We start from the raw sequence: 12,693 nt of genomic DNA, 5'->3' as shown, positions 1-12,693 counted from the left end.
GGAATTTCAGGTGTGTTCTAGGCAAATCCTTTTCCATGGTTAAACACTTTGAACTTTCAATTATTATGTGAAACTAGGACAACATTCTCAACAAAAATCATCAAGCTAGCTATCAGTATAAACAATAGATGACCAGAATGTAGTCTCATATCTATTTTATTTTGCTATTTATGTAAACATGTACCTCCAACGATCATCATTCCTTCCTATACAAACACGAGTGGTTTCATAGAACTTCAAGCAAGTTAAACATAAACCCCTCACATCGGAAAAAAAATCAACCAACAAGTTCATCTCTATAAAAAGCAATCTTTTAAAACAGTCCTATTCTACCATCCAATTAAACACCTACTTAAAAAAAAACCTAATGACATTCCACATTAGCCATGCACCATTTCAGCCCAAACCAAAAGGTGGACCAATGCTACACCAGACACCCCAAAGAAAAACCCACAGTCACTCACAAAGCGAAGCAAAGGAAGGAAACATCATTCTACTGTTCCATCTTTTTTTTTTTTTTTTTTTGCACCTCTCTATTCCATTCCATTTCAAATCAAACCTTCGAACCAATTCCATCCCCCCTTGGAGCCAATTTTTCCTTTTCCCTCCTCCGTCTCGGCTCGTCGTAGGCGTCGCCTCTCGCCCTCGCACACCACGCGCCCGAAACGCCCATCCCACGAGGAGGAGACGCCTCACGGCTCCTCCTCCTCACCCACAATATAACCCACGCCTCCATCTCTTCTCCTCCTCTTCCCCTTCCTCCTCCTCATCGCCATCGCCGCGGACCAAATTCCCAACCCTCGAAGCGGCCAAACCCCGCCTCCCCCGCCGCCGGGGACCTCCGATCCGGGCCCTGATCCGCCGCCGCCACCCCGATCCGCCGTCTACGCGCCTTCCCCTGCCCGCAAACCCTAGGAATTCGGGCCTTCCCGGGGCGGCGGCGGCCGTGGGCCGTCGTTCGTGGCTATGGAGGGGTTGGTGGGGAGGGCGGTGAGGAAGGAGTTCCCGGGGTTCGGGGTGTTCGACGGGGTGGTGGAGTCGTACGACGCTGAGGCGGGGTACTTCCGGGTGATGTACGAGGACGGGGACTCCGAGGAGGTGGAGCTTGGGGAGGTGGTGGGGTTGCTGGTTGGTGGGTCGCCGGTTGGGGTGGAGATGGCGCATCCGCTGCCGTTGACGCCCGGGCGGCGCCCGAAGAAGCGGCGGCGCGGGGATGAGGAGGGGGGCGTTGGCGTGGGCGCGGTGGTGGCGATGGAGGTGGATTCCGTGGTTCTGGCTGTCCCCGCCGGTGGCGCGGAGCCCGCGTCGCCGGTGGTGGTGGTGGAGGGGAGTAGTAGGGATGAGGTGGATGGGGACGTGGTGTCGGAGATGGCGGAGAAGAGGCGGAGGGTGGTGAGTCCAGGGCCTGAGTCGTCCGGGAAGCCGCTTCGGCGGAGCGCGCGGCAGGCGAAGGCGGCCGCGCGGGTGGCCGAAATGGAGGCCGCCGCCGCTGTGGCGGCCGCCGCTGAGGCTGAAGCAGCTGCTGCCGCGATGGCCGAGGCCGAGGCAGAGGCTGCTGTTACGCCACCGCAGTCTGGGAGTAAGCGTAAGCGTGCAAGCGGGGTTGGCAGGTATCGGTCTGTCGCGAAGGATTTGGAGAAGGCTGCGGTGGAGAGGCTGCCTCCGAAGCCGGAGCTTCCACCGTCGTCGCAGAGTTTGGATTTGGAAGGTCTCCCTGCTCTCGACGTCTTTCAAGTGTACTCCTGCTTGAGGTCTTTTAGTAGGCAGCTGTTCCTGAGCCCGTTCCTGCTGGAGACATTTGTGGCTGCACTGCGGTGTATATATGTGAACCCTTTGATTGACTGGGTTCATTTTTCTCTCCTGCGAGCGATGAAGAGTCACTTGGAAGATCTCGCCAATGAAGGAGACCCTCCGGCAATGCATTGCATTAGGTAAAAGTCCTTGAATCCTTGTTTTGTTGTTGTAAGATAGGCTTATAAAAATAGAACTATGTTTTAATTATCAAATGTTGAATGTGTAGGAATCTTAACTGGGAGCTTTTGGACCTAGCAACTTGGCCAATCTATCTTGCTGAGTACCTATTGACTCGTGGTTCAGAACTGAGGTATGGTATGAAGCTTACAGACCTAAAGCTGTTGAATACAGAGTACTATACTCAGCCGGCAATGGTGAAGTTAGAGTTACTGCGCGCACTCTGTGACGATGTTCTGGAAATTGAGGCTATACGTTCTGAAGTTGTTTCAAGGATGTCTGAGTTGGATGGGAATGATGAGCTTTGTAAAAGCACTCGTACAAGAAGAAAAAGGAGGGCTTCTGCTGTCAAGAACCTACTGAATTCTTCTCGGGCTCCTGAAGATTCCAGTGACACTGAAGATGGTAACAGCGATGAGTGTTATCTTTGTGGCATGGATGGTAACTTGTTATGTTGTGATGGCTGTCCTGCTGCATTTCACTCTAAATGTGTGGGGGTAGTGGAAGATTTATTGCCTGAAGGTAATTGGTTTTGCCCGGAGTGTTTGATACAGAAGAATGATGGATTCAAAAATATGGTAAAGCCTGGAAGAGGAGCTGAGGTTCTGGGAATGGATCCACATGACCGACTATACTTTGGCACCTGTGGCTATATTTTGGTGTAAGTCAATATATTTTGTGGTATGCGCAAATTTGGGTCTTTTGGCTATGTAGTGAATGGGAATAATCCTCTGCCATATTGTCTATTGGTTATTAGTAGCTTGCGTGATTCCAAACCTCAGTATAATGCAAAAATTAAGTTCACAATTTTACTGTTCTGATCATTGAGTTGCCTTAGGATTTAAGAAAAATGATGTAGCACTTTCTCCTGTCTATGTACTGCACCAAGGACGTGGTGCCACCTGTCCATAGAACAACATGTAAGCTTCAGTCAAGATTTGTATGTGTGTACTAGCTACATGTGTCATACGAGTCTAGATATACGCAATGGACCTATATACCTAGAAATGCATTTAATTTCATCATGCAATGCAGCTCGTGAAATATTTCTTATTTTCTAAGCTAGAGGTTTTGGAAGAGTAAATTTACCAACTTAGCTTATCCTGTTAAAACTAAAACCTATATATACTTTCTCATTTTATAACATTCTACTGTGTTTTGTTTGGTTATAACAACCGGAAGATGATGTTATAAGTGACTAGTCGAAATATTTTTCAAACTGTATTGCTTTTTAATGACTATCTCCCAATTGTTACACTTATTAAATATCCCAATGCAGTATTTATGCCATTTTTTCATTTATGCATTCAGGTGCATGCTTGTTCATGAGTATTTCCTCACGGCAAAATCTAGTTCTTATTCCTTGCAATTCATATGTTATATTTATATACATATTTATATTTATATATATTGCAGTGCAGTACGAGATGTTTACCTTGGGAAATTGAACCTCTCTGTATGTACTATAGTATAATTGTTACGTTTTGCTACATCAAAAGCATAACATCATTTTGAATTTGCAGGGTTGAGTCAACTGCTGAGGATTCTCTGGACTCGACATGTCATTACTATGGCATTTTTGATCACCATTCGCTTTTCAATGTGCTAAGAACATGCCATCCCTCGTACAGTTCAATCACTAACATGATATCTTTGTTTTGGGGCACTGCAATTGATTCTTTTGATTCCAATGGTCGATGTGAAAATAACAAGGAATTCAGTATCTTTGATGCCAAGATAGACTGTAGTCATTTATTGCCATCAAAGCAACACACAGAACATGAGCAGCTTAAGTCAGATAAGAATGGCTCCTGTGAACAATTGGCCTGTGGGAAAGCTCATGCCTCGGATCCAGATCGGCTGGATCATGACACCTCTCACCACAAGTTCTCCTTGAGATCTGCGGTTATTTCTGAAAATGGAAATGCAACTAGTGCCAAGACTCAGCAAGATGTTTGTTCTTATGCTAATGGATTGCCTGCTGAGAATAAGATAGACCAATCACCTCACAAAAAGATAAGTGATTGTTATATCCATTCGAACCCTGCTATGTACGTAAACTACTACAGTTTTGGTCAAATAGCAGCATCAGCTGCTGAAGAGTTGAAGGACAAGCTATTGGAAAACAAAGAAGGAAAGAAAGTTGGTCAGGATGCAGCTTCATTCCAGCTAAAAACAATATGTAAGAAATATGCCAATATTTTTGCTCTGACAGATCAAAAGTTGTCTGTAGAGCTGCGAAAGGAAAAATGTGGTTGGTGTAATTCCTGCCAAATCAGTGGCGGTGTTGATTGCATTTTCAGAGTCACCGATGGCAAATGCATGGAGGGTCTTCAGTCAGAAAAGAATATGAACAGCCATATTATTCTTGCCATACATATCATCTTGTCAATTGAAGAACGGCTAAATGGTCTACTGATTGGTCCATGGAAAAATCCCCAATTTAGCAGTTATTGGCGTAAGGCAGTTCTGAAGGCTTCAGATGTGTCATCATTGAAGCAACCTCTCCTTATGGTATAGCTTTTTAAATGCATTGTTCTTACTAAAATGCTTTTTATCCTGTGTGTACTTACTTCATGATATCTGCTAATACTATGCAGTTGGAGTCCAGTGTGCGACGTGTTGCCTTCTCAGTGGAATGGCAAAAACCAGCAGACTCTGTTGAAGTTGTTGGGTCTGCAGCTCATGTCTTGGTTCGTACATCTAATAAATCCTCGAGACATGCAAGCACTAGAAAGCCAGGGAGAAAGCCATTTATTGTTGAACTCAAAGTTGACTCTCGTGATGTTGGTGTTTACTGGCGAAGGGGTGGGAGATTGTCTCGTCAAGTGTTTCACTGGAAGAGGTTGCCAAAGTCCTTGACATATAAAGCTGTTCGGCAAGGTTACATTTTCAATCTTCTCAGTTTCCAGATGTGCTTTACTTACCATTGTATTTTTGTACTAAGCCTTTGTGGTCTTGTATGTATCAGCGGGGCGAATTAAAATCCCAACCATATTATATAGTGATGGTTCACAGTTTGCCAGGAGGTCCAAATACATAGCTTGGCAAGCTGCTGTGGAAATGGCAGAAAATGTGGCCCAGTTTATTTTGCAGGTAATATATTCTTACTATTTTGGAAAGCAGTCAGTAAAATGTGGTCACTGAATTGTTCTCCTTCATGCACCTTCAGATCAAAGAGCTTGAATTCAATATCAGGTGGACTGAGATATTGAGCACTCTCCCTGCTAGCCTTGCAACAAAGGAAACCCAGAAAATAGCACGTCTTTTCAAGAAAGTTATAGTTCGCAGAAAGCGTGTAGATGGAACAAATGTGGAATATTTACTTGATTTTGGGAAGAGGGAGAATATTCCTCCAGTTATTGCTAAACATGGAAAAAAACTTGACGAACCCTCTAATGAGAGGAACAGATACTGGTTAAGTGAAGGACATCTCCCTCTGAGTCTTTTGAAGGCATATGAAGCTAAAGCATTAACTCGCTTACTGAAAAAGAAAGATATTGATCACCTTCCAAAGAAGATGATTGACTTGAAACCCCCAAAGCCAAAAAAATCAGGATTTGATGATCTCCTAGAAAAAGCAAAAAAGCAAGTCCTTGGGCTTTGTGGCCATTGTGACAAAGAAGTAAAGATCAGGTATGTTTAAACCATTCATTTATCTTTCACTCACATTTTTAGTTCATTGTATTTCCTCAACAAGAATATTCTTGCTCAATTAATTATCAGTATTGGACTAGCAAAAGCTTATGTAACACACCAGTCCCTCCTTGAACTTGATAGGCATATAGTAGCTGTGTGTTTGTGAACATTTGCATTACCTTTTCGTGACAGTCTTCTCTACTTCCTCCGCTTCACAATGTAAGACTTTCTAGCATTGCCCACATTTATATAGATGATAATGAATCTATATATATATATATAACAATATCTAGATTCATTAGCATCTATATGAATGTGGGCAATACTAGAAAGTCTTACATTGTGAAATGGAGGGAGTACTTGCTATTGTGAAAAAATAATTGAATAATGTGCTTTAGACTAGTCTTTTTTATCTGCTGTCAGAATGTGATAGGTCAGTTCCATGGTTAAGTCAATGTGTTTTTGGCGAGCATGGACTTTAGAACCTTTTGTCATATTTGGATAGTGATTACAGAGCATATATGTGTATGACTTTCCGATAATCAAGTACTATGACTGTTTTCTTCTCCTATCTTCTTCCTTGTGTCTTAGAAATCTTAACAAGGTTCTAGATATTCATATGGGATGCTAATTTGCTTATTAAGCCCTTACATTTAGTTAACTTGTGGCTTCTGATGCAGCTATTTAGCTAATAGTGTTCTGTAACAATGATTGTCAGAAGATGAAACTTGTGTGATTGGACTGTGCTAGTTTAGATACAAGTACATTTTCCGTACCTAGATTATTTTCTTCCTTTCAGAATTCCCATTTTATGGCACACTCCAAGTTGCCAGTTTAACTGATGGTGCCATTTCTGTACAAATCACAGTTAATATTGTTAATCTGGTTAATGTTTTGATATAGCCATCCAAGGTTTTGTAGGAATTGGGTTTCAACATTTTGCTCCTGAAATTATTAGATAGGCCACCGTACTTTATTGCCAAGTACAATCATGTATCACTTCTGCATGTTCTCATTTTCACAAATATTTTGTATTTCTCTAGCATGATAGATTATTCTTGCAAGTTATTTGACTTTTTTTTTTTGAACAGTGATGCTGTGAACTGCCAATATTGTGAAGGTATGTATTAGACATTGTTTTCTTCTTTGCATTTGCATCATGTAGCCTGCCTTGTATTTGCTATGTATCGCATTTCTTATAATCATCAAATTTTTCCTTGGTACTTTGGCATGGATGCTTATGTTTGGTACTTACCTAATATTCTTATCTTCTATGCAGCACTTTTCCATAAAAAGCACTTCAAGGTTCCTAGAGGTGCTACTGATGCTTATTATGTTTGCAACAAGTGCCTATCTGAGAAGGTCTTGAATGTGAAGTCTCCACAGAAAAAGGTTGTATCAAAGAAGAACTCTCTGAAAAAGAAGACAAAGAAGCAATCACTTAAGATTGTAACAAGAAGTAAACAGATTGTTGCCAAATCCAAGAAGAAGATGGGCAAGAATAAGGGCAAGCGTGGCCGACCTAGGAAGTACCCGCTGATTGAGTCAAAGAATAAATTGCCAGAGTTGCGTGTGAAAGAACCAGCCAATGTGCCCAAGAATGAGCCAGCTAAACGTATATCAAAAAGATTATATTCAAAGTACATGAAAGGCAATTCAAATATATCTGAGCGTTCAGCAAAGAGGAGGAGGACTGCTTCTCATTATTCATACTGGTTAGATGGCCTTCGGTGGACACAAAACCCAAATGATGACCGGGCAATATCTTTTAGGACAGAAAGAGTTGTCTTTCCCTGCGAAGATGCTGATCTGTCTGAAGTTTTTCCAGTGTGCCGTCTATGCCAGAAATGCTACAGTGGAGAATCTATTTATATTGCCTGTGAAGATTGTGGAGGTAATTTTTTAAACCTGCATTCTCTGTATAGAATGACTATATTTGGCCCTAAGAGATGGGGACAGTATGAATCTGAAATTTGCTTGGACCTCTTGAAACAAATTAACAGATTTTACTATCCTTTTCCTGTGGATTATGTGCTTTCTACTTATTACTTTTAGGTCTTGGACATACTGAGGAGCATCATTTACTTATCACTTCTTTATGTAACCATATTTTATCATTTTTGAATTTTTTGATGGTTGTGCAGTGACTTGTGTTGCTTTTCCTGCCACTGCAAACTTTTGTATTTCACAAATTGTTGTTCTAATTAGAATTGTTTATTCTTGTAGATTGGTTCCATGGAGACATCTATTCTATTACTCTTGAGAATGTTAATAATCTCATAGGTTTCAAGTGCCATAGATGCCGTTTGAAAGATGTACCTGTTTGTCCGTATGTACAAACAGATAATATCCTTATGGCTCAATCTGATAAGGATGACGTCACAAGCAGATCTATAGAGGACAAGGAAGACAGGAGCCCAACAGATCTGGTTGCCCATGACAGTCTGGAAGGGTCTCATGGTCATATCATTGAGAAAGAGGTTAATGATCATAGTTTTGAAAAGGAAGTTGGTGATCATATTTGTTTGCAAGCGCAGGAAGATCATAATGAAAAGGAGCTCGACAGTCATAGCACTGAGAAAGAGCTCGGTGATCATAACAAGACGGAAGAGTTTGATGGCAATATGAAAGTGCTATTTAATCTTAACAGTACAAAGGAGCTTGATAGTACTAGCACTGAGAAAGAGCTTGGTGATCATAACAAGATAGAAGAGTTTGATGTCAATATGGAAATGTTCTTCAATCTTAACAATACGAAGGAGCTTGATAGTACTGGAGAAAGCATATGTGCTGGTGGAGAAGCACACTGTCTGCATGAGCTCAACAACCATGAAATTCTTAAGGACTGTCATAGTCTTGACAATAACCTGGGTGAACTCGATAATCAAGACTGCCAAAAAGAGTGTCATAATCAAAATAGTCCAAAAGAGCTTGAAAATCATCGAAGTTCACAAGAGCTTGATAGTCATAAAAGTCCAGAAGAGCTTGATAATATTATAAGTCCAAAAGAGCTTGACTGTACTGAAAATAATGAACACTCTGCTGCAGTGACGCAGTCGGATGGTTTTCTTGATGACCCCTTCAACATTAGGATATCTGACAAAGAAGGACTGATCATAGCATCAGAAAATGGTAAGATAAAGGAATCTATTCCTTTGCAAACCAAGAATAAACCTGAGGAGAATCCTGTTCCTGCTGATCATGACATTGATCTTCAGGTGGTGGTGACTTTATAGGGTATGGTGGACATTCAAAAGAAAACTTATATATCTGGCATGTTCTGTCTGCTACCCAACTTTTTGCTGCTGCTCTCGTACAAGTTCTGCTGACTAGTGGTGCGGGTTGCCAGTCTGCCTCACAACATATATTACTTGTGCTATAGGATGATATATCAGTCGTGCAACCCAATAATAATCTACAAAAGGGAGAAGGCTCCTTTTGTGGATTATTCAATTTTTTGTGGTTTTCTTTTTGGAATTATGCTGATCTGACAAGCGAAGCGTTCAAATTATTGAGAATGACATGCAATAAGCATATATCTGGTACAACTTTTACCATGGTCAAGTTATAACATTCTCGGTAGGGCTGACAGAGAAACATTTGGGTGCAAATACCTTGCCATGCTCCACTCTTCTGGTCATAATTTGGATTTCATCTGTACTTTGCTGAGATTCTTGCGTCAATTGAGATATCTTACAATTGAGCCAGCTGGTTTTCCATTGCAGTGCACTAACATTTCTAAGGTGAGTTGCTATTTCTGCTTGATGAATCCCCTATTCCTTCGTGATGAGTACTGCACATATTTATTTATTTTCTACTGTGTGATCATATATGGTAAAAACTACATGATACCAGTTCCCATTTCTGTTTTTGATGTTGTACAGTTTCACGTTTAAGCTCGTTATGTTAGCTGTCGTTTTCTCAACAGGCCAAAATTAATTAAATAATTTTGCTAGAAGTCCTTCATACTAGAGTCACATAAATAGATTTTTTACAGTCAACTTCTTAAGGTATTCTAGGAGAGTAGTACTAGTGCAGTTACGAGGTAAAACATGTGGAACCTCCGTGATATTGCTTGCCATCTTCTTTTACAACCAAAAAAGTAAACTAGCTTTTAGCATTGGAAACATGATACTCTGCCAATTTGTACTTTTTATTTACCCTTTTTCATGTTCAATAGTAGTTGCATATCATGTCAAATCGGCAAGGCAAAACTCCATGCATGGTTTTCACTTGTGCAAAAGTTGACTTTCTGTTCAGTTGGCATCCAGCTGTGTTGTCTAAGCATGTTCATTCACCTCATTGGCAGGAAGTAGATGATGGATGACGAAGCAGGCGCTGTTGATGTGGAGCATTAAGGAGGCGATCCCTTTCACCATGGTTTTCCTTCGCCATTCGTAGATAGAGTACCAGATTGGGTAGGCTTACAGGCATCCCTGATGATTTATTCGTTAAGATTGCTAGTAACAGTCCGTTGCAAACATTAGTTGTATATGCGGCAAAAGGAATTCATCTTTCTTGGATTTTGTATAGGGTTCCATTAGGGTAAAAAAATATAGGAACAAAGTTTTACCAGTTGCACCAGATGTATACAATGCAGTTTACCGTACTTTACCTGGTTGTCCTTTTACCTTGTACTTTACCTGGGTGTGTACTTTACCTGCTTATATCTGGTTTGCTATGTTCTATGCAAGGTAACAATATTTGCAGGTTAACAGCGGGTCACAGGGGTACATCAATGATCAGGTCTTGGTGGTGGGTGCGTCTTCTGTCTCACCACCCTCCAGTTTCCAGATCAAGAGAGAAGTTTTGGTTCTTGTACCCTAGTCTTACCATTGTTACGAGCATCATTTGCCTTGAAGTCGTCAAGCCGGTTTCTGAATATGTATACAATGGCGTTTTTCCTGTAATTTGCAGGTTCTGCTCTGGTTTGCGATGTCCTATGCAGGGTAGCATATTTGTAATTTTGTATATGCAACTTTATTTTTACAGGGTAGCAATATTTGTCCGTATTGTTGAGTGCGGCTGGAGTTAGGTTCTTCATCTTAGTTATTACTGAGCTCAGGCATGCCATTGCATCTATCTATGCGGATGGTTTTAGCTTAATTCCTACATGAACGTTCTGCCTTTTTCTATCGGGATGGAAGCTACTTGCTGCTCTTCGAAAGCATGGAAGGTTGAAGTTGTCTTCAAGCAATGAAGTTGAAATCTATTTGTTGATTATTTGGTGATGATGCCTGTTTTGAACAATTTCTCGTTCAATTTGTACCGATTTGATTATGGTTTTACTGCTTATTGCATCTCTGGCCCTTGTTTTCATCGTATTGAGAGGTTGATGTGTGGTCGCTCTCTATTTTTCTCTAGCCCTCTGCTATCTCCTGCTGAATTCCATCGGTTTCGAAAACATTAACGAGCAGGCTATCCAAGACCGCCGGGTTACCACCACTGCTCGCCACCGGCGGCGGAACGCTTGCTTGCCGCGCGCATACCTAAAGCCCAGGCTAAACTATCGCCCAATTGCACCGGCATCGCCCTTCACCAGAGCACATACACCGGCCGTCGGGCGGTTGCGATTTTCGGCCGTGTCTCCATCATCAGCGCATGCGATGCCGCCGCCGTTGCCCCTTGCTGGTGCCGGTCTCCGTGTCCATTGCCACTGGACTGGACTCCTGAGAGAGATCGACCATGCAGCAACCCTACGTCTTCGTCCACAGCGCCGGCGCCGCAACTCCAGTCTCCAGATTGATTTAATTACCGCAGGTGATCTCGATCCCCTATATATATATCTGACTGCAAGAACAAACAAATGACCAAGTGGGGTGCCAAGCTCTTGCGTGACAGGACAACTAGGCGTCCCTGCGGGCGGGACGGAGCTGGAGAGGGAGCAGGGGATGCGAGGATCGCCATGCTCGGGGGCTCGGGGCGCAGGGGGTGGAGAGGAAGACGAAGAGCTCCTGAATCATCGAACTGCTCTATTGTTGCTGCATGCGTTTTACAGCATCAAGATGGATCTGCAGGAAAATGTAAACGCAAGGACCACTGCTAATCCAAATTAACCATTTTAATCTAGATTTTACACAATTCTATTACAGTCCCCCCTTACAAAAGCATGCTCTTCAGAAAAAATTGTGATTAAACCAACTTCTAAAGAGTTAAAAGTTTTAAATTTGATTTGGTTGGGGTGCGCCAGGCCCGGGCAGCAGTGCAACGCCTGGGCGACGCGCGAGGGCCCCAGTGGCAAGCCACTGTGGTGGGCCCTCCCCCACAAAAAATAAATTTAATATCGAAGTGGGCACATGGCCCACATATCAGATATTAAACTGATAAGAACAGATACTACACTTGATCTTAGCCAAAAGGCCGAGAAAGGTATGAGTTGGAGCGGAGGCCCCCGGCCTCCTTTTATAGCTAGCGCGACCGCCTCTCCCAGCTGAACAGGCGAGGTGGTACTAAACTCTCGCACCAAATCAACCGGCAACGGCAACCTTCGCTGCTGGCTGCTGCGAGCGAATCCTTGTGATTTCCCACCGCGTGGGCCTAATAACCTCCCAGAGACCAAGTAGTAGAGCGGCCCAAGTGGCCCATGAACTCGGATTGCTACTTGTTGTTACTCTGACGTGTGGGGTCAGATTCTTTGCAACCAGAAGCCTCGTCGGACACCATCGCTATTCCATTCGAAGTGTTGTACTGAAACTCTTGCGTTCATCGCTGCAAAGATCACAACCTGCAAGATGATATATAGCTCATCATTCAATCTTGTTCGCAAGCCTTCGAGTGAAGTCTGAAAAGCGCAAACAAGAATGATACTCACTCACTAGAAGTTGGGAACTCTTAATAATTAGAATAAATCAGGGGGAAAAAGAGCGTGTGATTACTGAACAAGGTAATAAATCAGAACAAATGTTTCTCAACTGTTGTGATTATGATGTGGCACCACCATCAGAGTAGTCAGCTGGGAACTAATCTTTGGTGACCAAGTTTTGTACTTTTGTGTTCTTCCTAATCATCTGACTATCAGAACAAGTGATCAAGTGTTTTACTGAACTTGTGCATCTTCTCCACTGAATTCCATCGGTTTCAGAA

At 42.6% G+C, this 12,693-nt stretch overlaps 1 protein-coding gene and 1 non-coding gene across 2 annotated transcripts; one reads left to right on the top strand and one right to left on the bottom strand.

Moving 5' to 3' along the window:
• Window positions 1-647: 647 nt before the first annotated feature.
• On the top strand, window positions 648-10,247 carry LOC127778500 (DDT domain-containing protein PTM). Its single transcript, XM_052305117.1, has 10 exons — window positions 648-1,931; window positions 2,021-2,632; window positions 3,495-4,485; window positions 4,572-4,854; window positions 4,943-5,067; window positions 5,144-5,607; window positions 6,702-6,730; window positions 6,890-7,504; window positions 7,837-9,353; window positions 9,920-10,247. Exons 1-9 carry the CDS (start codon window positions 967-969, stop codon window positions 8,844-8,846), a joined length of 5,094 nt encoding a protein of 1,697 aa, XP_052161077.1. The 5' UTR covers window positions 648-966; the 3' UTR covers window positions 8,847-9,353; window positions 9,920-10,247.
• A 1,539-nt stretch (window positions 10,248-11,786) lies between these two features.
• LOC127780955 (U2 spliceosomal RNA) lies at window positions 11,787-11,983 on the bottom strand. The gene has a single exon (XR_008018849.1). It is a non-coding gene; the product is annotated as a U2 spliceosomal RNA (small nuclear RNA).
• Window positions 11,984-12,693: the final 710 nt, after the last annotated feature.

The sequence above is a fragment of the Oryza glaberrima genome, chromosome 7 (assembly GCF_000147395.1).
Source record: "Oryza glaberrima chromosome 7, OglaRS2, whole genome shotgun sequence".
NCBI lineage: Eukaryota > Viridiplantae > Streptophyta > Magnoliopsida > Poales > Poaceae > Oryza > Oryza glaberrima.
The sequence above is the reverse complement of the archived record's forward strand: the minus strand, read 5'-3'. Positions and strand labels throughout refer to the sequence as shown.